Below are 25,532 nucleotides of genomic sequence, written 5' to 3'. Positions count from 1 at the left end.
TCATTTTGGCTCCCTCCTGAAAACCTATCAAGATGACTCCAGATGAATAAAAAGGTGTAAGTCCAAAAGGACAAAAAAGAATGGGAGGAAAAAAAAATATGGGAGAAAGTAGAAAACAGACAGATGGTGCAGAAGATGGAGCAAAGCGTATGTTTCGCTACAGCAGGTGCTGTGAGCTTGAAGGGCTCCATATCTGAAAACCAACAGATGTAGGGAGAAGTTTTAGTCTCCACAGGGTAAGAGGGGTAAGAACTGGCTCCACTCGTGACAGAACACAGGAACCAGGGTAACCAAAACCAGAGACTTGAGTGGGGCTCCACCAGCCATGGAAAGCTCAACAAAAAACAAAACAAAACAAAACAAAAAACCCGGATCAAATGAGTTTAAAAGAAATATGTTTAAGGTACTGAAAAAAATCAAAGACAGAATAATATCTATCAAGAGAACTCTAAATTATTAAAAAAAAAAAAATAGGCGGAGAGGAAAGAAGAACAAGTGGGTAAGAGAAAAATGAGAAACCCTAGAAGTATACCACAGCGTCTTCGCAGACCTAACTCTAGACTGGACGTGACTGAAGATAGAGTCAGTGAGTTAGAAGACAGTAGCAAGGAGCTCACTCAGAAGGCAACAAAGACAGAGATTAAAAACACGGGAAAATAGCTAAGAGACAAGGAGGACAAATAAAGAAATGCTAACACAGAAAGAGGAGTTGAGAAGTCCCCAAAGATGGAAATGGAGAGAATGGCCTATCTGAGGGGTGAGTGCTGACAGTTTTCTAAAACTGAAGAAAAACATGAGTTTTCAAGTGTTCAGTGAATACAAAGTGGTGTAAGCAAAATAAATAGGGCATAGTGAAATTCTGATAACCTATTACAGATAAAATCTTAAAAGCTACCAGAGACTAAAGACAGGTAACCTACCAAGGACCTACTGTAAGACTGACAGCACACAGTAGGCATCAGAAGACAGCAGATACCATAATGGTGGAAGACAATGGAGAAACCTCCTTAGGATTGAGGGTAAATAACATATCATCCAAGAAAAAAACGCAAAATAAAGACACAGACTGTTTTAGACATGCAAAGATTAAGAAATGCATTGGCCACAAACCCCAAACTGAAAGAGTCACTAAATCATGTACTTCAGTAAAAAGAAAAGAGTATCCAGGAATGCCTGGCTGGCTCAGTTGGTAGGTTGTGACTCTTGATCTTTGGATTGTAAATTTGAGCCCCACATTGGGTATAGAGATTACTTAAAAATCTTAAAAAAAAAAGAAAAAAAAAAGGCACTCAGAGAAAGGAGTGGGATGCAAGAAACAGTGGTGAACAAACTGAGATTACTGGTTAATTTATTGTATACGCTGAAGAAAGTAAGATACCAGCTCAATTATTCCAACCTTAAAAGTCTTTTCTTGGTACTGACTCACATTTACCTGAAGCTGAACAACTTGTTTAACTCATTTTGTTAAAATACTATAATCCTTTTTGGAAGCAACAGAAAAAAAATTAATGGGACAAATTTTTTTGTAAATATTGACTTAAATACTTAAAAAATTTTTTAAAAATATTTTAAACAATCTGACAAAACTGCATATATGCATTTAAATTTTTTCAATATTCATAGTACAATATACACAATTAAACAATAATCATGCCATTGTTCTTCTGTATTAGAAATCTTTTTTGAATGTCAATGCCCGATGTTGAGGAAGTTTGTAGAATCAAGGTGTATCACACACTACTGGTGGAAAAATAAATTTTACAAGCTTTCTATAGGGCAACTTGGCAGGATATACCCCAAATATTGAAACATAAAATATTTCCCTGTGCCTTTCAATCTAGTGTCCAGTGAATACAAAGTGGGGTAAGTAAAATTATTAGGTATTAACCCCAAAGAAACAAAGCTGTGAGAAAAAAAAAAAAAAGGCAAACTAAATATAGTTCTGTATCTGTGTAAATTCCTGCTGTTTAACTTGCTTCAATTTTAGAATACAGACCAAAATCCTTTAAAGTGCCCAAAAAAGGTTGCTCCCTACTCTCTAATTTCCAGCATCATCTCACACATCTCTATCCCTTTTCTCCTCTTCATCCGGCAACACTGATTATATTTCAGGGCTTTGAACTTACCTCACTCCTTCCCACTTCGAGGCCTTGACCCATGGTTTTTTCTGTCTGGAATATTCTTCCCTGACTACTTCACTTGGTTAGTTACTATTCATCCCTTAGAGCTAAGCACACAAGTCACTTCCTTAAGGAAGCCTGCCCAGAGCCCCTAGAGATCAGGCACACCAATTATACAATTCGAGAATGCCCCACATATCTCTTTTGCTGAACTTCTTGTAATTAAAACTTTTTATGATTGTCATTATTTTGGATCTCTTACTCCTTGTTTCATAATATACTCTCATTATTGGTCCATGCATGGCTCACTTTATTCAGTTAATTATTTTTAATAACTGCTCCCATGAAAGTAAGCATTTTGAATCTTGTATCATCATTCCCTTGTTTTCCTATTAAGATAATTAATTAAAAGCCAAGAAACAGACTTTTAACCACAGAGAACAAACTGATGGTTACCAGAAGGGAGATGGGGTGGGTGGGTGAAATAGGGGATGGGGATAAAGGAGTGCACTTGTGATGAGCACCAGGTGATGTATAGAATTCCTGAATCACTGTGTTGTACACCTGAAAGTAATATAACACTGTATGTTAACTATCCTGGAATTAAAATTAAATTGACTTTAGACAATTAATTGCATACACACACGTATGTAAGTACATATATATGTAAATATGTATGTAAATATATATGTACATATATAATAGCATGCATATTTCTCAAAAGTATGTGTATGTATGTTTTAGTTGAATTTAACTTTTACAAAAGGCATTATGTCATATGCAATATTTTGGTACTTATTTTTTCCACTTATTATATTGCTAAGACTCATCTATATTGCCATATACCACTGTAGTTCATTTTGACAATAGAATAACATTCTATGGTTTGTTACAATTTATTTGCCCATACTCCCATTGATGGGCACTTTGGGTTATTTCAGTGTTTTGCTATTGTGAATGATGCTGTTGTGAACAGGACCCCTTGTGGTACAAGAATTTCTCTTATGCAGAAATTGATGGATCATGGATATGGGATGTTCAACACTGGAAATGTTCAATATCAGACTCCACTAACTCATACTCCCACTAGCAATGCATAAGAGCTCCTAAGAAGCTACAACCTATCTAAATGCTTGGCATTTTTAGATGTTTCAGATGCCAGTCAACTGTGTGAAAAAAACATATTCTGTTGTGTTTCTGAATTTTCATTTCCACATCAATCATAGATGTTAAATCTCTTCACATGTTTATTGACCAATTATGTTTCTGCTTTGGTAAAATGTCATTCACTTTTCTTACCCATTGTTATGCTGCGGTTGTTCTAATTATTCTTATTAATTTGTAGGAAGTCTTTATATGTTCTTAACACTAATCCTTTACCAGCCAATATCTTCCACAGTTTGTAATATCTCCTTTTCGTCTTTAAAGGGTCTTTGGATGAGCAATGTTTTAAATTTTAATATAATCAAATCCATCAATGCTTTTTATGTCAAGAAAAAATCCTCCCCTACCTAAAGGTTGAAAAGATATTCATCTATATTTTTCTATTAAAAATTTTTAAGTCTGATGGACATTGGGGAGGGTGTGTGTTATAATGAGCACTGGGTATTATATAAGACTGATGAATTGTGCACAGACCTGTACCCCTGAAACAAAACATTATATATTAATTAATTGAATTTAAATTAAAAAAAATTTTTAATAAATAAATAAGGAAAGCAAAACTTAGAAACCCCCAACAAGAAAAATAAAACAAAGTTTTTAAGTCTTATTTTTAGCATTTCAGCCCTTTCCCCATCCAGAGCTGATTTTGTATCTGGTATGAGGTAGGAAAAAAATTATTCTTTTTTGACATGGATAATATATTTTTCAGCTCCATTCATTGAGCAATCCCTCCTTTCTCCACGGATCTGCTGCCATCTACGACATATATCAAAGTCCCACACATCTGTGGTTCAATTTGCATACTCTCTATTCTATTCCATTGTTCACTTTTTCTATCCCAAAGCCAAGAGCACATAGTTTCATAACAAGTCTTGCTATCAGGTTAGGCAATTCTCCCCTCCCTGGTCATGTTCAGAAGCAGCCTGGATATTTTCTGACTCTTAACCCTTACATATAAACATTAGGGTCATTTTATCAAGTTCAATTTAACACTCTTTTGGGATATTAACTGGAATTTCACTGATTCTGAAAATCAATTTGAAAGAATTGATATCTTTAAAAATATTAAGACTTCCTACCTTTGAATATATCTATCTCCATTTACTTATGTTTTCTTATTATTTCTTAATCAAATTTTAAAAAATTTTCCCTATAGCAGTCTTGAACAATTTTTGTTAGATTTCTGCCTAGTTATTATATATTCTCTGATTTTATTTTAAGTATGTTTTCTAGGTATTTGCTATTGTTTTATAGTAAGGAAACTGACTTTTGTGTATTAATATATCTACCCACCTTGCTAAGTACACATTAACAGATCAAAAGAGAAGAATATCTGACTTGAACGGATGCAAAAAACACTTGAGAAAACCCAATACAAATTCATAGATTCTTAATGAATTAGGAATGTAAAAAAACTTACTTAATCTGATAAATCTATGTTTAAAAAAAAAAAAAAAACTAGAGCAGGGGCACCTGGCTGGCTCAGTCAGTTGAGTGAGCAACTCTTGGTTTCAGCTTGGGTCATGATCTCAGGGTCCTGGGATCCAGCCCCGTGTTGGGCTCCATGCTCAGCATGGAATCTGCTTGGGATTCTCTCTCTCCCTCTCCTTCTGCCTCTCCCCACTGCTAGTGCATTCTCTTTCTCTTTAAAATAAATAAGTTAAAAAAAAAAAAAAAGACTACAGCAATTATCATTCAAAATGGAAGAACACTGGAAGAATTTCATTAAAGTAAAAACCAAGAGAAAGATGCCCCCAATCACAACATCTACTTAACACTGTATTGGAGGGTCTAGCCATTGCAAAATGACAACAAAAAGAGACTAAGGATACAAGGATCAGAAAAGAAGAAATAAAATTGTCATTATTTACAGATGATATGATTTCTATAGAAAACTCCAAACATCTACAAATAAATTATTCAAATCATAAGTGAAATTAAATAATTGTTTTGCAGTAAGTTTGATGTCTATCTCACCTACTAGATAGAATATAAATTGCAAGCAAGAGGGACGATATCTGCCCTTTTCATCACAAAAACCCGTGTCCAGTACATTGCTTTGCATGCAGTAGAGGCTCAATAAATATTATTGAATGAGTGAACATAAAGAATATTTACTATGTACCACGCACTGTGCAAGATCCTTGATACATATTACTTCATTTCATCTTCACAAATCATCCCCATTCCACAAATGATGGTTAAAAATAACACCAAATACAGACCCTTCTTTTTTGAGTTCATAATTTTTTATCAAAATATTTAAATCTGGGGCACCTGGGTGGCTCAGTCAGTTAAGCAGCTGCCTTCAGCTCAGGTCATGATCCCAGGGTCCTGGGATCGAGCCCCGCATCGGGCTCCCTGCTCAGCGGGAAGCCTGCTTCTCCCCCTGCTTGTGCTCTCTCTCTCTCTCTCTCTCTCTGTGTCAAATAAATAAATAAAAAATAAAAAATAATTTAAATCTTATTTGGGGACATCTGAGGTTTGAACATACCATGAAATAAAAAAAATATATTATAGAAAGGCTTTATTTTCCAATCCAAACACAGCTTTCCGGTTAGAAACTGTCAGATATCACTACATCAGACCAGTTTCATTATCTTTGCAGAGCTGTTTGAGGGACAGACTAAGTTTGAAAAAGTTATTTAGAAAGGTCTCAAAATTATCCTGATGCTCATGGCTCACTGATTTTCACTAGCTATAGCTTGGCTTCAGTATTACTTCTCACTTGGAAACACAAATACTACAACATAAATTTCCATTAACACCAAGGAGTAGTTACATAGATTAAATTATGGCACCCCCACGCAGCAGGACACTCCATATCCAAGGAAGTAGTATGCTAGATCTATGTGCATACTTGAAGAAAGCCCGCAATATATTGCTATGCAGGAGCACTGAAGTTGCAGAATAATATATATAATACTTTGTAAAATTAAAATCACACTGTTAGGTAATTGTTATGCTGCAAACCATCATATTACTATGATGATAAATTATTACCTTATGACTATGTATGAGAAAGTCTAAAAGGACAGACAGCAAGCTGCTAACATTAGTTACCTGTAAGGAGTAAAACAGAGCAAGGGGCTGGTGAGCCTTCATTTTTTTATGTTATATATTTCATAATGTTTCTGACTATTTATTACCAGCACATTTCATTTCTATGCCTTTATAAATAAGGGGACAAACCGGTGGGGGGGGGCGCCCGCGGGGTATGTGTGTGCGGGGTAGGATACCAAAGCCTGCCATCAGAAAACACACACAGTGGAATCCACTCCCGTTTTCTTATGTTAAAAACAAAGTTATCCTTACTCTCAAATATTTCAGGAAAAAAACTTACATATGAAAGAATAATAGAGTAAATGGAACAAAATGTTAACACTTGTGAATCTTGCAAATTTTCTGTAGGTTTCAAATTATTTCAAAATAAATAAATAGATAAATAAGAAAAAAGGGGGAAGCTATATAGCTATCTTAGCTAATATCGAATTAAAGGCATCATTCTTGTCTTAAAAAAAAAAAACACTCATAAAAGACAGCCTCAGGGTTCTAAATATAGCTGTGTGCATGGCTCAACAGCTTTTGTTAAACAAGAATTCACAATGAATCTGACCAGTTGCCCTATTTTATCCCAATGTTATATTATAGATGAACCAATAATGTAGTCATTCCAAAATTTCCCTTTTCAGGTCTTTAGATAGCTGTCTCCCAGGTGCAGTTCTTGATTGTGGCCCTCCTGTGGCAGAGTCACTTTTCACCTGGTTATCAGATCAATGGTGGGGACGTGGTCAGAAGTCCATCAACAGAGTCCCAAAGGTCTAGCAATGGACCTGACCAGGCAACATGCTTAAGCAGAACGTCTCTTATAGTTTGTGACATCGTGGCCTAGCGCACCAAAGGCAGTGACATTTAAAACATTAAGTTGTTCATATTCCATATTATTATTACCTATAATATATATAATAATCCCTGCATATATACACAATTAAGCCCTTAACGGCAGACAATAATTTAATTGAATCAGATTGTAGAGCAATTTACGTCACAGGGTATTGTCAAAAACAGTAGAGGGCACCTGGGTGGCGCAGTCGGTTAAGTGTCCGACTCTTGGTTTCAGCTCAGGTCATGATCTCATGGTCGTGAGACTGAGCCCCACGTCAGACTCCACGCTCAGTGCAAGTCTGCTTGAGATTCTCTCTCCCTCTCCTCTGCCCCTCCTGTTCATTCTCTCTCCCCCGACCCAATAAATAATAAATAAATAAATAAATAAATCTATCTTTAAAAAACAAACAACAAACAAACAAACAGTAGAGCAATTTACCAGCAATTAATGGAGCCTAAGATCTGGGTGTGATACCTGCAGAGGCCGCCAGCTTAATAAAAGATCGGGGAAAGAGACAGTCAAAGAGAGTCCTGCTAAAACCACTGTCTTCACAGGATGACTGAGCACCAGATGCTTTATTTTGCAGGGGAAACAGACATCACTAAAATAACCCAGCCAAGTCACTAAACAACAACAAAAGCAAACAGGAGTAAGGGCTTGTCAACATCCAGGATTGCTATGCTATATTACCTAAAATGTCCAGTTTTTAATAAAAATTATGAGACACACAAAGACACCAGAAAATGTGAACTAAACACGGAATAAAAGGAGGAAAAGAAACTGCCAGTGAGAGGGAACAGGTGTCAGATTTAAAAGACACAGATTTCAAGGCAGCCATAATAAATGCAGGATGATCAAAGAAATAGAGAAAACACCCTTTAAGAAGTAAAGGAAGGTATAATGACAAAGTCTCATCAAATAGAGAATATCAACAATGAGACAGAAATAATTTCTTAAAAGGACCAAATGGACCCAATCAAGAAAATGAAAAGAAAACCCTTAGAAAGGGGGAAAACCTTTTCAGCTCAGATATCTGATAAGTGAACTGAGTCTAGAATATATAAAGAACTCCTACTGCTCAATAATAAAAAGACAATTAATCCACTTAAAAATGGGCAAAGGATCTGAATAAACAGTTCTCCAAGGAAGACGTACGAATGACCAATAAGCACGCTGAATGATGTTCAGCACCATTAGTCAGTAGGGAAATGCAAATCAAAACCACAAGACAGGGAGCCTGGGTGGCTCAGTCATTAAGCGTCTGCCTTTGGCTCGGGTCATGATCCCAGGGTCCTGGGATCGAGCTCCGCATCGGGCTCCCTGCTCAGCGGGGAGCCTGCTTCTCCCTCTCCCCACCCCCCACTCGTGCTCTCTCTCACTATCTCTCTCTCTCTCAAATAAATAAAATCTTTAAAAAAAAAAAGGGTTAAATATAGAGTCACCACATTACACAACAATTACACTCCTAGGTATATATATATCCAAGAGAAATAAAACATATGGCCACACAGAAACTTGTATGTGAATGTTCGTGGCAGCATTATTTATAAGAGCCTAAGATTTTTAATCTGATGATGTCTAATTTATCTCTTTTCTCCTGTGCACCTGGACTTGCTTACCTTGAGGGAATTTGTGCGTCTGCCTCAGTCTGAAGCTATTTCTCCTCTAAGGCTCTGACGCCACAAAAAAAGACCTTGTAGAGGAAACTGGAAGTGGCCGCTGAGCAGAAGGCCAAGTAAAGGACCAACTGTTCCAGTAGGAACAGGAAAGCTGAACTCCCTTAGCTCCACTTTAGGGGGAGGGGAAACCCTCTGAGAAAGTCCTGTTCAGAGTGTGCCACTCTCAGTGGGGTAAGGGCGTCTCTCTCCTCCAGCAGAATCACAGGGGAAGCCGCGGGGCCTGCTTCCTATCAGTGAATCACCAGTGGGTCCATAAACACTAGAAAATAAAACCTGAAACAATACAGAAGCCTAATAATTTAAGACTATCACTTAAAAAGTTCATACCGCTGGGGCACCTGGGTGGCACAGTCGATTGAGCATCCGACTCTTGGTTTTGGCTCTGGTCGTGATCTCAGGGTCGTGAGATCCAGCCCTGTGCCGAGTCCTACATCGGGCTCTGCGTTCAGCATGGAGTCTGCTTAAGATTCTCTCTCCCTCTCCCTCTGCCCCTCCCCTGCTCACACACTCTCTCTCTCTCTCAAATGAATAAATAAATCTTAAAAAAAAAAAAAAAAAAGCTTATACTCCTCCAATTCAATGCAAGAAAGCCAAAACCTCGCCAATGAATTTTTTTTCATGTAAGTTGATTTCAACAAGTCTCATTAGCATTCCGGGGAAAGACTGGTAGAGCCACAAAACAAAGCAAAAATAGGGGGTGCTCACAACAATAGGGGGTGTGTGATTGTTTCAGAGTAAAGTATTTGTTACAGAGAAGGAACCTGCAGGGTAGAGAAGTTAGTAAGAAACTGCAGAGGAAAAATGTAAAATTCCTGAAAATATTTCAAGGTCATCTCTCCATTTTGTAATTGGAACCAGCTTCATGAGGATAACTTCACGGCCGCTGCCCTTGTGGTAATAAGCGCTCCCTTGTGTTACGTGTTCACTGCATGCCATGCCCCGTGCTAGGCCTCGTCCATATTTGGCCCCACTTAATCTTCATCTGCAACTAAAGTGCATAGGCAGATCCTCAAATTTTCCAGAAGTCCCTGCTCTGCCCTGTAGCTCTGAAGCCCTTCTAATTCCTCACTCTTCTGGGAGGTATCGCAGAAAGGGGTTGCTTTTAAGCCAATCTCCACAAAAAGAATCCAGGTTTTTCAGTCCTGTTACAGTGATTTTCTAGATCATTAATTTATCCAAACAAACATTTATTGAGTATCTACTCTTTTCCAGAGAACTGTTCTATGCACACATGTTACAAAAGTAAAAGATACGGTACTCTGCCCCAAGACAGTGAAGAAAACAGACAGATTCAATAGAACAGAATGCTAGGGGAGCTCAGGAGAGTGGGCTATCAGGGAAGACTTCCTGGAGGAGGCAACATTTGAGCTGAACTTGAAAGGCTGACTAGAAGTTAGAAAAAAGGGGGAAAAGGCATGCTGAGTGCAAGAACAGCATGTGCAAAGGTACACAGATAGGAGAGCATGGCCCATTCAGGGAATAACAAATAGCGGATCACTGCTGAAAGGTACAGTGCCAAGGGTGAGAGAGATAAGGAGGTCAGTGGGGTTCATCACCAAGGGTCATACTAAGAAGACTGGAGCTGACCCAAATGAGAATAGAAAACCACACAACTAGGCCTACATTCAATCCACAGAGCCCTGTGCTGAGACTGATGTTCACCCACCAGACCCAAACACACATGCCCAGCATTCAAGGCCCTTCATGTGCTGTCTGCACAAATACCCCAACACTACCCTCCTCTGCTCCACAGAGGCTTTGGATCCTGTGGGTCCTGTTCTTTCTTCCATCCAACCCTTTACAGACCACCCTCATTTTCACATCAGCCTGATTCGAACAGCTCCCAAGTAGACTTGTACTTGACTCTTAACGGCAGTAGAGGGCAGAAGCGGCCCATAAATATTTTAGAAATCGTACATTTCCAACAGGTTCCTGGGTGACTCCAATGCTGCGTCCACAGAGCATGCTTTCGGTAGCAAGGGGATGGAACAACGCCTTCTATACCATCTGAGGTCAAAGATCTCTTTTTCTAAATTTCTAATCTATGGCAGACCAATATTTTCAGAAAATAAAATAAAAATAAATTACAAGGAAAATGAAAATTTTAAGAGACACAAAATGTAAGTCTCAACTTTATCTTATTGGGGTCAATAAACATAATATTTTGAATGCCAAATTACACAGGTCAGCTGCGCTCTCCCAACCTTTACTTCCCTGAACGCAGCACCAATTGCAGCAACATAAGAAATTATGGCATGCTCATAATCAGGTGTAACTTCTACCTTAGATTTTACGGGCAAAGGAGGGGATATACTAGAAGAATGCAAAGAATTTGCTTTGGGGCTTTGTGAATATATACTTTGCGAAGTGGAGTTGATGAAAAATAGCTCTTGACAGATACAGTCCCACACATCCGACCACCTACCTTGCCACTCTTCCCCGAAGGTCTCCCAAACCGGAGAGCTGACGCATCTCCAGAGTCTTTAAGGCAGAATTCGTTCCGTAGCTGATGTTGTCCCGGGCCCGGATCTGCTCCTGGAGTACCTGGGCAACACAAAAAACCACCAAGAGGGTCATCTGAGAATGTACATGCTGCCACAAAAGCATTTTATACTTTTGGCAAAAATAAGAACATTTAACTGCATTCATAAGAGGCTCCTTTTTAACAGCCACCTGATATACACGTATACAGAGAAGCAGGGGCTTAGAGAGACCTCAGAGATCTCACACAGACCCAGTCCCTTAATCTGCCACTAAAAACCCTGAGACTTGGATGTCACGTGACTTGGTGGAGCACACACCCCCCGGCCCCCCCCCCCCCCCCCCCCCCCCCCACCTCTCCTGCTGCTGTAGGACGGGGCAAAGCTCAGACTAGGACTAAGACCCTGGACATTTGCTATACAGTTCAGAGCTCTTTCTACCACCCCAGGCTATTTTTCAGTAGTCACTGCTTTAAGTGAACACTCCCTAAATTTATCAGGAAGCAAAAAATTAAGAGCAAGCAGGGACAGGGATGGGCAGGGGTTGTCAAACAGGTCCAAATTCAGTTCCTCTAGCTGTGTGATCCTGGGCAAGTGTGTAAAGTTCTCTTAGCTTCCTTGTCCTCATCTGTTCATAGTAATGGTGACTGTACTCTTCAGGGCACTGTGAATGTTACATGAGATAAAACATAGGAAGCACTTATAATGCCTAGCATATAGCAAAGACAGCAAATGCTGATCTTCTTCTAGCACTTATCTGAGAACAGTATTTATGCTGGAAAGGCAGAATGGTGTCTCTTAGAAAGGCATTAAATGAAAGCAGAACTGCTCGAAGATCAGGTGGCCCAGCGGAAGTGTGGCCTCGTGGAGCATCCATCCTGGGAATCCTCGAAGGAATGATGGAGATGGGGATGGTGAGGACACCCCTGGTTGTTTGCTGAGCATGTACCAGACAGAGGAGCCTGGTGCTGCTGCACACTGCCATGCACCAAATCAAATCCACGCTCTCAGGACCCCCGTGTTACGGGCCAGGATTGAGGCACAAGCAGCTGATATGATACATCCAAAGTCACATGGACGGCAAGTGACCAGCCAGGACTGACCCAGCAGCCTGGCTCCAGAACCTACACTGTAACCGCTCTGCCATGCTGCCCCCCAAAAAGGAAAGAGGTTAAGCTGAAGCACGACAGACAGACAGACGGACAGACGGACAGACAGACTGGAGAACCTGAGTCCTAGGTCGCAGGAGACGTTTCTTCTATTTCCTTATTTTTTCGTACATGCCTTCCTTCCCGTCCTCCCCTTCTCCACCTTGATTCTGTCCCTCACGCTGCCCTCACCACCACCACCTTCCCTCCCCTTTGCAAAGAAGCTCTTGATTTCTTATATCTTTTCCGTTTCAACCATTTAAACATTTTCGTCTATTTGATTAACGTCAGCTTCATATTTTTACATTCTTCTTGCTTCCTTTTGGGTTGACTCACTCTTTTAGCTATTTTACAAGATGAGCATTGAGTTCCTTTATTTATGTCTTCCTTCATAATGAAGACTTTATTTAGAACAGTATTTGCTGTGTCCATAGGTTGGGTGTGAAGTGCTTTCCTTTTTACGGTTTTCAGTTTTGAATTCCTCTTTGATCTGATGACATTGAGGTATCTAAGGATTAGAGTTGTGTTTTTTCATTTTCAAGCAGGTAAGTTTTTTGGTCATTTTTCTTATTTATTTCTACTTTTACTGGCTTAGGATCAAAAATATGGTCTGTGGTATGTTTAATTTTTTGAATGTATTAGGGTTTGCTTTGTGGCACATGTTTATTAAATGTTTCATGCAAAAAAAACACTGCAGGAACAAAAGGTTCAATATTGTCTGTTAAGACTGAGTTTGCTGATTCCATTATTCACTCTCTCTAGATCTTATTTTTGGTAGTTCTCTCCATCTGTGAAAGATGTTTTATGAATTCCCCCCTTGTAAAATATTTTCATCAAGTTCTCCTTACATTTTTAACACTTTTCATCTTATGTATTTAGCTGCCATCTTATTTGGCACATACAGATTTGTGATAAAAGTGGCCGTAACCATTACACGATAACCTTCTCTTCTGATGTGGTGCTTTTAATGTTGTTTCTTCTCGCCTAACATTAACATTGTGACCATGCTCTATAAATAAGAGAGCAAACACCTGCTTGGTCTAACTGGACGCCAGGCCCTATTCTGCATGCTGTAGGTATGTTAACCCACTTAACCCTCACATAGTACCCTCTGAAGCAGGTACCATTACTATCCCCATTTCATAGGAGGCGAAATCTCGAAGATATTAAGTAGCTTGCCCAAAGCCACAGTTATTCTCGCTCCACAGAATGCCTTCGATCACGACACTGCCCTCTGTTTGTGTTTTCATTCGACCTTTCATCTCACTTTATATAGACAATGTATGTTGCTTCCTCGCTCCTTTTCCTTATTTTGACCGGTTTAATCAGGTTGCCATTCATCGTCCTCCTTCCCCTTGTGAACTGGGGAATGTTCCTGGCCATTGCTATTCCATGAATGTCTCCCTTCCCTTCCCCGCATCCATAACCACACTCGTCTACTCCAGGCTCTGTTCCCACGCGGTCCTCCCCCTCCTCCAAACGAGACACTCAGCAAACCTCACGCCCACCCTCCTTCACCCTCCAACCCAGATGGCTTATTGGGAAGGATTTTACTTTTCTTCCCTCACCCCAACTCGGCTTTGCTAAAATAACTTGGGACTTCTAGTTGGGTTATAATTAGAATTTTGCTTGTAAAATGTCGCTTCTATTTCAATAATTTTTTCTTCTTCTTTCAGCGCTTCTGTTACCCAGTCCCAGGCATCCTTCAATAGCCATTTACATGAAATACTCTAGGTCTTGTTTTGTGGATCACTGACTACCTTTGGGCTTCTCCTTTTCATTTTCCCCTATCTTAGGGTCTCTGTGTAGACTCCCTAACACTTCCCTTAGATCAGGTGCTTGGATGAAGACTGAATCCCTGCCATGTTGATAATCCTCCTTCCCTCACCCCGAAGGGTGGGGATCATTTGAAAGGGTATGGAATTCTTGACTTCAAGGCCTTTCCTCCCAGTGAACTTCGAGACTGACAGGTCTGGTGCTTCTTCCTCTCTACACTTCTCGGCTCCTTATACCTAGAAGTTTGTAAGATTTTGTTCCTCTATTTTGGAGTTCAGTTTTATCAGAATGTACCTAAGTGTGGATTTTTTTTTTTAATTTCAATTCTACCTGGAACTCAGTGAAATTTTCAATCTGTTGTCTCAGATTATTCTTCTATGTAGCTATTGTTTCTTCTCCATCTGTTTCTTTGTCTCCTTCTGGAACTCCAATTATTCACATGCCCTAGATCTGTCCCCCGAGTCTTCTCTTTCCCCTCATGGTTTCTCTCTCTTTGTATTTGGCCCTGATGTTCCAGCATCTCTTCTACTTTGCCTTGTGGGCAACTAATTCATGCACGTAATCATCCTTGCCTCTAGCTCATCCACTGACTTTTAAAAAATTTAAGTTCGAGGGAGAAATTTTATGCTGTACCCAGATCTCCTAAGCGTCCTGTCTTAGTCAGCTGGGGCTACAAGAACAAAATGCCACAGACTGAGTGGCATTTGAACAACAAACATCTATTTCTCGAAGTTCTAAGGCTGGGAAGTCTGAGATCAGGGTGCCAGCACAGTCTGTTCCGGGGCGGGGGCGGGGGGGTCCTTTCCCTGGCTTGCAGATGGCTGTCTGCCTTCCTTCTCACTGTGTCCTCACAGTGGAGAAACAAAGCAAACGAGCAAACAAACAAATAAAAAGCAGAAATAGACCCATAAGTAAAGAACAAACATGGTTGCCGCAGGGGAGGGGTGGGGGATGGGCAAAAAGGGATGAAGGGGAGTGGGGGGCGCAGCTTCCAGGTATGGAATGAGTACATCACCAGGATACGAAGGCACAGCCTGGGGGATACAGTCGCTGACACTGGAACAGCTCGCATGGTGACAGAGGGTAGCCACCCTTGTGGCGCACACAGCACAACATACAGACGTGTGCACAGATGTACCTAAGTTGTTTCTGTGCTGCCTTTTCTCAACTCTTCTTTTTTAAGTATGCAGACAACTGCACTTACATACATTTTTTTAGGATTTTCAAACTCCCTGGTAAAAAAGCAGAAATTAGCAATGTGAGGCCTTTGTGTTTTCCTTACTGGAGACCCAGTTGGAGCCAGTAGAGATGGGAGTGACAGTAAAACAGAATATTTCACTGAGAGGAATTTGGAACTGCTAGACCTATCTGTTATTTGCTATAGTTTCCAGCTTTTTCTGAATGAAGAAAGCTCTATTAAGAAGAATGCAAACCAGCTACAATACCTGTGAATGACAAAACGTTAGTCATCTGAACACATTCTTGTAAGAAAACTTCAGATCTGACTAATCTGGTTCTGACACTCTCCCACTGATGAAAAGGCGCTGGTGTTGCCTTTTCATAGGAAGTAACACTTACTCGTTATAGTTTATAGAAAGCAGTACGTATTTTTTATATGTAATGCTTCAAACCTTTGTTTATTATAAGGCTTAAGACCAGGGGTTCTCAAGCATCTTTAGGGTGCATAAGAATCCCCAGGTGGCTTGTTAAATACACAAATCCCTGGGCCCCACCCCCAGAGAGCCAAAGCTAGGGTATGGGCTCAGAAAGGCAGAAGTTCAAGGCCCACAGACCCCTGGAAGAACACTGCATCAGATGCTACAGAAATGACAAAGGCTATAACCAATCCTACTTCATCTGAGTTGTCTCTCAACCAAGAAATCACTAAGCAAATAAAATGAACAGCAACCCACAAAAGGGGTGTGAAAAATAATTAAACAACACGGTTTTTAAAGGTTCAATCTTTCTAGTAAGCAAAGAAACAGAAAATAAAAGTCATACCATGATAATGCACCACTGTGGTGTGTTGATAATGGGGGATGCTCTACAAGGGTGGGGACAGGGAGTCTATGGGAACTCCGTGCTTTCTGCTCAGTGTTGCTGTGAGCTTACACTTCCACTAATGAAGTCTACTGAAAATTAAAAATTAAAAAATCATACCATTTTCTTATATTAAAAAAGCAAATATTCTTAATTTATAATACTAAAATGTATGTCGAAATTAAAAATGCACAGTTGGCCCTTCCTGATACATCTTTCTGGGACATGATCCATCAAAATATATTCACAATGTTCATAACCTTTGATCCAGTAACTCTAGCTCTTGAAATTAATCTTAAAGGAAATAATAACAAAACTGACAACGTATACACAAAGATATCTTCCTAGTAAGATATACCCAGTATTTTCCAAGGTATCTATAAATTATTGTGCAACCAGTTAGAAGTTTGTGGAGAGGGGCGCCTGGGTGGCTCAGTCGTTAAGCGTCTGCCTTCGGCTCAGGTCATGATCCCAGGGTCCTGGGATCGAGCCCCGCATCGGGCTCCTTGCTCCGCGGGGAGCCTGCTTCTCCCTCTCCCACTCCCCCTGCTTGTGTTCCCTCCCTCGCTGTGTCTCTCTCTGTCAAATAAATAAAATCTTTAAAAAAAAAAAAAAGAAGTTCGTGGAGAGCTTTTAAAAATAAGAGAAAATGTGTACAATTTAATATCAAGCAAAAAGAAAGGGTACAAAATAAATATACAGCATGATTCCAGCTGTGTATAAGATACACATAAAATAATACTAGAATATTAACGTTTTGCTACTCTCTAGAGGGGGATTATGTTTGCTTCCTCTTTTTCTGTATTTTCCACAAAGGCCTTACATTATTTTTATAACCAGAAAAAAGTGTGTGTGAGTGTGTTTTAATGCTTACAAATAAGAAAAGCCCATTTAACTTCCAGAATTCTTAAGCAGATGAATAAGATATTGTATCAGGAGTGCTTTCTTTGAATAATACGGAAAAGAATTACATCAAAACTTAATGCAGTATTCACGTTACTGAAAAGTTATGTGAAAACACAAGGTATTAGAGAAGTCTCTGATGAAGCCTCGGAAAAACAGACCCTCCGTACCGCCAGTCAGGTTCCCTAATTTGTCATTTTGGAACAATGTATCAAAGTGATGTGTTTACTTTAAAAAGGTTACATCCCTACTCTATCATCGCCACTCCATTATTGTCAATTCAACTCAAGAACCTATTCTCTGCATGTCCATCATGTGCTGTGCCCCAGGCCTGCCTTCAGGGAGGGAACTCAGCTGCAGCAGCAGACTATAGAGTGGTAAGTGCATGGCCTAAAACCATACAGTAATGTTTCACAGAGCAAAGAGACACTTGGAAAAAGTGATATCCCAAATCTTCATTTATTTTTTCTAAGATATGACCTATCTTTACAAAATCTCCCTTCCCGAAGACAGTAGGAAATGGCGCTCCCGTATGAGCCCTACGACACTGTATCATGCTGTGCATCCAAAGGTGATATGGACCCATGCCCACCCCCGGACCTCGCCCACCCAGACAAGTTAGTATTGCCTACGGATGGCCTGGAAAGAAACAGCTCTGCTTGTTTCTCCTTCTCCAACTCTTCCCAGATTTGTGAGGATTTGGAAAAGAAAGTATAACTCCAGTATCACCTGGAGAAAGGCCCAACTACAACAGGGCGGGGCCTCATAACATAGTATCTCCCTACATGGCTTTTTCATCTTTACAACAGGACTTAAAACTTCCCAGAGTTCCAGCTTCATATCAAACTGCCTTCTTGACATTTCCATATGGACATTCAAGGGGTCCCTACAATTTGCCAAGTCCTAAACGAAGTCTCTGTGCCTTCAATGTGCCAGAAGTCCTGTCAGGTCTACCTCCGAAACGGATCCAGAACCCATCCACTTCTCCCCATCTCTACCGTGACTCCTCTCATCCTAATCACCTTGCCCCTCTACTGCCACGGCAGCCCCCAATCCATCTCCCTGCCTCCATTCTTGTTCCCTTACAACTCTTCCCCGTATAGTAGGCAGAGTGATCTTTTTGAAACACAAATCAGTCTGTAAGCAACAGGAGGGCAAGGGTTTTTGTCTGTTTTATTCACTAATCTTTCCCTAGAACCAAGTGTTTGAATTAAGTCCCTTTGCTTAAAATTAAATAATGGCTTCCCATTTCCAAACTCCAGACTTCCCATCATAACTTCCAAGGCTAAAGATCTGGTCCTATTCCCACACACCCCACCCACCTGCCCCACTCATTCCATGACACTCCAATCCCATTGGTCCTTTTTCTGCTCCTCAAATATGCCAAGCTTCTTTCTGCTTATGGCCTTGGAATCTGCAGCTTCCTCTCTCTGGAATGTTCTCTGCCCTGTGTGTCTCCTCCCCCCACACTACCACCTTGGCTTGGCTGGCCCCCTCTGTCACTCAAATCTCAGTTCACACGTTACCTAACCCACCCTCTTCCTGGAACAGCCCCACAATCACTCTCCTTCATGTTACCAGAGCACCGGACTGAGGCTGAAATTATCTTGGTTACTTAGTGTTTACTGGCTATAAACCCTACTAGAATATGCAGCAGGCCGAAGAGCAGGGGCCTTGCATGTCTAGTCACTACTGTAACCCCAGTGCTCCTAACAATGCCTGGCTCCCAACAGAGATCAATTACGTTAGCTCTATGTTCTAGGACTTGGTCTTCCACATTCAAGTCTCAGAGATTATATTTAGCCAGTGTCCAGAGGTAATCAGGCCCTCAAAGATGGACTTGGGCAAGCTTAAATGTATTAGTGACAAGGGCAGAGAGCAGAACACCAATTTGTTAATTTACACTGAAAAAACTCTATCAACAGAACTGAATAAATACTCAAACTGCATTCAATTCACTGTTTTCTCCCTCTAGAGTCAAGTCACACGACAAGCCACATCTAGTGGGTAGACTCAAAACAAACTGAATTTTGATAATGGGATGGTTAATTATATGTCAACCTGACTGAGCCAAGGGATGCTCAGATAACTAGTTAAACATTATTTCTGGGTGTGTCTGTGAAGGTGTTTCCAGAAGTGATTAGCATTTGAACTGGTAGATGTCCTTCCCAAAGTGGGTAGGCATCATCCAATCCTTTGAGAGCCATGGTAGAACAGAAAGGAGGAGGAAGGTGGCATTCCCATTCTGCCTGAGCTGGGACATCCATCTTGTCCTGCCCCTCAGCATTTCTGGTACTCAAACTTGTACCAAAGTCTACATTCTTAGCTCTCTGGCTCCCAGGCCTCAGGACTACACCACTGGCTTTCCTGGGTCTCCAGCTAGCAGATGGTAGATGGTAAGATTTCTCAGTCTCCATAATCATGTGAGCCAATACCTTATAATAAATCAATCAATCAATCAATCAATCAATCACCTATTGGTTCTGTTTCTCTGGAGAACCCTGACTAATACAGATAACATCAAAGTCCCTCTGCTGATAAACCTGTTTCAATGGGACAAGATCACAGCTGCGGGCTGAAATTCCCTGTTTAGATAAAATATATGAAGTCCGGCAGCCTAGACTCTCTTTGCTGACGGTGCTAGATGCACACTAAACCAAGTTTCCATCTGTGCATCCAACTATATGCTAACATGATTGTCCACACCTCTGCTGTGACAAGCTAATAAGGCACAACTCTGCAGTATCACTTGAGTTCAGGGAAAACTCTCCAGTAGCCTATCTGCAGATTATTAAACTAGCAAACCCTGTACAATCGAATCAACAGGCGAGGGCCCGACACAGTTTCCCCTAACCTAACTAGGTCAAAGCCACCCCACACCAGACAGACATTATGAAGCCTGAGCACGTGGAAATCAGGAGTAGGTCTGCCGATCCCGCCCAGCAAGGTAGCAGACCCCACTGCCTGGCTCCCCAAAGTCTAAAGACACAGTGAAAACCCTCAGCACACATGGGGGTCTCAACCACTTCCCAAGCCATCAAAGTGTCACGGAAGGGGAAGCTTACCACCAACAAGAGGGCCGTGGACTGCTTATCAGGAGTCGGCCTCTGGAGATTGATAAAATCTTAAAGACAATACAGATAATCTAGACATGTTTAATTCATAGTTGACCACATTACCTCTTCTAAATTTACAATGATGACGATTATTTGTGGAATGTTTCCAAGGAATAAATAATTGATAACATACTCCACATCATAAGGCAAACTGCCAACGGAGACAATGGGTGGGGATGCATTAAAACAATAGATTCTTTCATTCAACATTTATCAAGCACCTACTGTGTACTAGCACACAAGAGTCATCTGTTTTGATACTGGAATCTGCTGATAAAATATGGGCAATTACAGGGTTTTGGAAGGGCCAGGGTCCCCCAGAGCCTTTGATTATGAAACATTTTTTGAGTTCCTACTATGTGCTAGACAGTGTGGTAGGTGCTAATAATAGAAAAATTAAGATCCAGTTCTAGCTCTTGAGGATCACATAGGCTAGTTTGACAATATATTTTACTTTTCTTCCTGTGTACTATGATCAGAGTCACATGACAGAGAATCATAAAGACTTATCAAGGCAAATTTGCCAAGATACAGTTATTAACATACCTCAATTTGAATAGCTCTATTAAGAGTCTGGAGTGAACTTTACATCTTGAGATGGCTACAGCTTTAGTTTTGTGATACAAAATCATCCACGGGGACAGATTTTAACAAAACAAATACCCAGTAAAATTTTATTTATTGAACTGAAAAACAAATGTAAACCAGTAATAAGAATAATTTTAAAACCAGGCAATTCACTGAAGAAATTCATTAAAAATCTAAAGACAAGGGTGCCTGGGTGGCTCAGTTGGTTAAGCAACTGCCTTCAGCTCAGGTCATGATCCCAGAGTCCTGGATCAAGTCCCACATTGGAATCCCTGCTCAGCAGGGAGTCTGCTTCTCCCTCTGACCTTCCCACCTCTACTGCTTTCTCTCTCTCTCTCAAATAAAATCTCAAAAAAAAAAAAAAAATCTAAAGACAAGGGGGCACTTAGGTGTCTCAGTCCGTTAAGTGTCTGACTCTTGATTTTGGCTCAGGTCATGATCTCAGGGTCCTGGGATCAAGCCCCATATTGGGGATCGAGCCCCACATTGGGCATCATGCTCAGTGGGGAGTCTGCCTGAGATTCTCTCTCTCCCTCTCCCTCTGCCCCCCTCCACGTTCCTTCTCTCTCTCTCTCTCAAATAAATTTAAAAATCTTAAAAAAAAAAAAAAAAAAAGGAAAAAAGAATTTAAAGACAAGGGGCACCCGGCTGGCTTAGTCGGTAAAGCATGCAACTCTTGATCTTGGGGTTGTGAGTTCAAGTCCCACACTGGGCATAGAGCCTACTTAAAAAAAAAAAGAAAAAAAGAATCTATAGTCAAAAATATATCTCTCATGTCATTTAAATATGGTTTGAATATCTTCACACCTCTTTTCTTTAAATATGCAAATATTGCCTTTGCATAATACCCACCATCCCAATTTTATACTACTTATAAAGACTCCTTTTAGTACTTTTTAAATTTTAATCTACACCCTGGTTTTGCTTTAACAAGTTTTGGCTACAATGTGGCAATTCTGATATCTCATCAAGCCTCCTAATTTTAGTTATGTTTGGGTAAACATGCTTGGACTCATAATATATATAAAACCATATAATTAGTGTTTCATATTGGAGTCTATTAAATTTCCAAACTTCCTTCTGTTACTTTACAATGATATAGAGTTATTACCAGTTATAAAAAGTAAATGCTCATACATGCAAAGTACATTTTTATCAGAATCAGATTTTACTCAGTTTTTCCTCTCTACAACGGAAATCATCTTTTCATTTGCAAAACCACAAATCCAAAAATATATGTAAATGGAAAAGAGTGCTGTCTGGTTCAGACAAGAATAATCATTACATACAACGTGTTTTGGATGGAAAAACAGCAGAATTGAAATTACTTTAAAACTCACTACATTGTAAATCGCTCAAAAATCACATTTTAAAAACACATCTTAAGGAAAACAATTAGCAAAAGCCTACAGGACTGATGACTGGATTTGCAGGGATGTTTGCTAATAACTATAATGGAGCAGTTTAATGAACTTGCATCAAAGGAATGATGGGGTGGGAGAGAACTCAGTGAGAACTAAAGCTGGAATTACCTACTTTCATGAAGAAATTCTTCCTGAAGGGGTAGAGATACTCAGAAAGCAAAGAATGGTTGAAAAGCACTCCCTGTCACGTTTGAGAGTTGGCTATCTAAGATCAGAGTTCTAGAAGAGCTTCCAAGAGGAAAAGGAACATATTTTTGGATTTTAACAATCTGGGTTTAGTCTCAGCGCTGCCACTTCTTGGCCTTGAGAGCTCAGACAAGTGCCTTCACTTCCCTGGGCCTTGGATGCCTCATCTGAGAAGGTTGCATTCTGCACAGATGACTCCAGGGTCTCTTCTCCTCTTTCTGCTACCAGCAAATCTGCAACTGGCCTCACTATGAATTGGGCATTTATTCACTTAATAAGCATTCATGGCATTTTGCTCCAAACACTGTGCTGGACAATACATAGATGACTCAGACAAGGTTTCTTTCTTTTTGAGGAGTTCACAATCTATTGGAGAAACAGACTTGTAAAGAAACAATGCCAGTCCTATTCAGTAAATGCTGTGGTAACAGTGGCAAGAGCTGGGTGCACAGGGTACCTTTAGGGACAGGGAATTCAAGGCAAAGGAGGAGCTGACAGAGAGGTCTTCTTATAATGAAAAAAACTATTAAATAGCATTTAGGGCTTCACTGAGCTTAGAAATTATGTTTTTAAATGGTTTTGATCATTGTATTAGTACATAGCAGCTACCAAAGAGGAAATTATTCCTTGGCCCCACAGCTGCAGCCAAAGCACTATCACCTTTTACGATGACAGCAAAAATTAAGGCCAGGGTTTTCTTGTTTTTTCTTTTTTTTTTTTAATTTTTAAATTTCATTTATTTTTTTAAGCTCTACGCCCAACATGGGGCTTGAACTCATAACCCCAAGATCGAGAGTCCCATGCTCCACTAATTGAGCTAGCCAGGTGCTCCAAGTCCAGGATTTTCTAAGGGCACAGTTACATTCTATGCTTTTACCTGAGAACAGTACTGCCAGAATAGGTTGGCTCCAGTCTCCAGTCTGCCTACCACCCACATGAGCAAAGGGAAGCTAGCAGATTACCTCCAGGGAAATGCTGGGCATGGAAAGAATGGAGAGGTCACAGTATTTTCTGACATGAAACATAGGGGTGTTTATATTTGTTTATGAAACACTTCTTTGCCATTGGTTAAGGGGATGGGAATGTGAGAATCATGATTTATCCCCAACTGCTTCGATTTTATCTATCTCCCTCTCTAGATTTGGGTACAGCAGGGATATCAGCCCCCTAATATATCTCTACCCTTTTCCAAAATTGAAATCCTTAAGTTGGGGTTCTTCAATTTAGTAAAGATGCCAACCTGGGGTTGGCAAGTTATTCAGCCTCTGGGATAAAACTGCTTTAGCACACAAAAAGAAAACTGGAAAGATCATTCTAAATACCAACACCACCTTCCAAAAACATGTAGATTATCTACAGTGATCTTTTAAACTTCCTATGCCCTTCTGATGTCACTTGAGTTCTTTGGTTGCAGGCAATGGAAACCTGACTCTGAGCAAACTTAGGGGAAAAGATGGAATTTATTGGAAGGATTAGGGGAGAGAGGCACACGACCAACAGGGCAGCTGGGGGTCCAGACTGGAAGGGACATAAAAGGTGCTTCCTAGAGTTCAGGGGGCAGGAACACTGGCCAGCGTCCTACAGACACAGCTGCTGCAGGTAAGATGCTCCAACCGTTTCCACTCCTGGGATCGCTCTGTTCAGATTTCAAGTTCCAGGGAGTGAGAGTCTCAATGCTCTGGCTTAATTTATGGGTTCCAATCCTCTCTAGCTAAAAAGGTGATAAGGCACCTGATGAACAGCCATCCAGTTTGTAACCAATGAAAGAAAAGGAAATACCAAAAGGAACTCAAGTTTCTGTAACCAAAAGAAATTGGAGGGGTGCCTGGGTGGCTCAGTCGGTTAAGAGCCTGACTCTTGACATCAGCTCAGGTCATGATCTCATGGTCATGAGATGGAGCACTATGTTGGGCTCTGTGCTGGGCGTGGAGCCCACTTAAGATTTTCTCTCTCCCTCTCCCTCTGCCCATCCTCCTCGCCCTCTCTCCCTCTCTAAAAAAAGAAAGAAAGAAAGAAAAGAAAAGAAAAGAAATTGGATGGATACTGTCAGTCACCAAAACAACAAAGATCCAATACATCCCCTGAATAACAGATATAAAGAATAATCCTTTTCTTTAAACATCATAAGTACAGACATTTTAGAACCCTGAAGACAAATGTATTTTAATTAGGGTAAAATTTCGAGTGAAACCCTGTCCTTGGTAAACGTATGTGAGAATCTCAAGTAATAGCGAAAGTTGGTAACTATGTGGTACACCAGGACCTCACTTAGGTATAAGCTAAGTGAGAATTACCACCAAAAAAAAAAAAAAAACAACTGTGTACACAGTTGCCATCAAAGAGTTGGGATAGCTATATTAATATCAGACAAAATCGAATTTAAGATAAGAAATATTACTATAGAGAAAGACATTTTATTTTATTTTATTTAAAGATTTTATTTACTTGAGAGACAGAGCATAAGCAGGGGGAGGGGCAGAGAAAGGGAGAAGCAGGCTCCCTGCTGAGCAGGGATCCCGATGTGGGGCTTGATCCCAGGACCCTGGGATCATGACCTGAGCCAAAGGCAGATACTTAACCGACTGAGCCACCCAGGTGCCCCGAAAGAGAGACATTTTATAATGATAAAAAGGTCAATATATCGGGGCGCCTGGGTGGCTCAGATGGTTAAGCATCTGCTTTCGGCTCATTTCATGATCCCGTGGTCCTGGGATCCAGTCCCGCATCAGGCTCCCTGCTCAGCGGGGAGCTGCTTCTTCCTCTGCCTCTGCCTCTCTATCTCCCTGTCTCTCATGAATAAATAAATTTTAAAAATCTTTAAAAAAAAAAAGGTTAATATATCATTATGAATGTATATGCACTGAACAACAGAACCCCAAAACACTTGAAGCAAAAACTAACAGAATTGAAAGGAGAAAAAGATAGTTCAACAGTAAGAGTTGGAGACTTAAATAATTAGTATAACAAGAGTCTCAATAAGTTTAAAAAGATCAAAAATATAAAAAGTATGTTCTCCGCCCAC

At 40.4% G+C, this 25,532-nt stretch overlaps 1 protein-coding gene across 2 annotated transcripts in view; it reads right to left on the bottom strand.

Moving 5' to 3' along the window:
* FAM81A (family with sequence similarity 81 member A) overlaps nucleotides 1-25,532 on the bottom strand; it is a 78,420-nt gene that overhangs the window by 25,566 nt on the left and 27,322 nt on the right. For both annotated transcript variants that reach the window (XM_032417134.1, XM_032417135.1), the window contains exon 4: nucleotides 11,275-11,393. In XM_032417134.1, the coding sequence (XP_032273025.1) occupies nucleotides 11,275-11,393 (119 nt within the window). The remainder of the gene's footprint in view (nucleotides 1-11,274; nucleotides 11,394-25,532) is intronic.

The sequence above is a fragment of the Phoca vitulina genome, unplaced genomic scaffold (genome assembly GCF_004348235.1).
Source record: "Phoca vitulina isolate PV1807 unplaced genomic scaffold, GSC_HSeal_1.0 scaffold20, whole genome shotgun sequence".
Classification (NCBI taxonomy): Eukaryota; Metazoa; Chordata; class Mammalia; order Carnivora; family Phocidae; genus Phoca; species Phoca vitulina.
The sequence above is the reverse complement of the archived record's forward strand: the minus strand, read 5'-3'. Positions and strand labels throughout refer to the sequence as shown.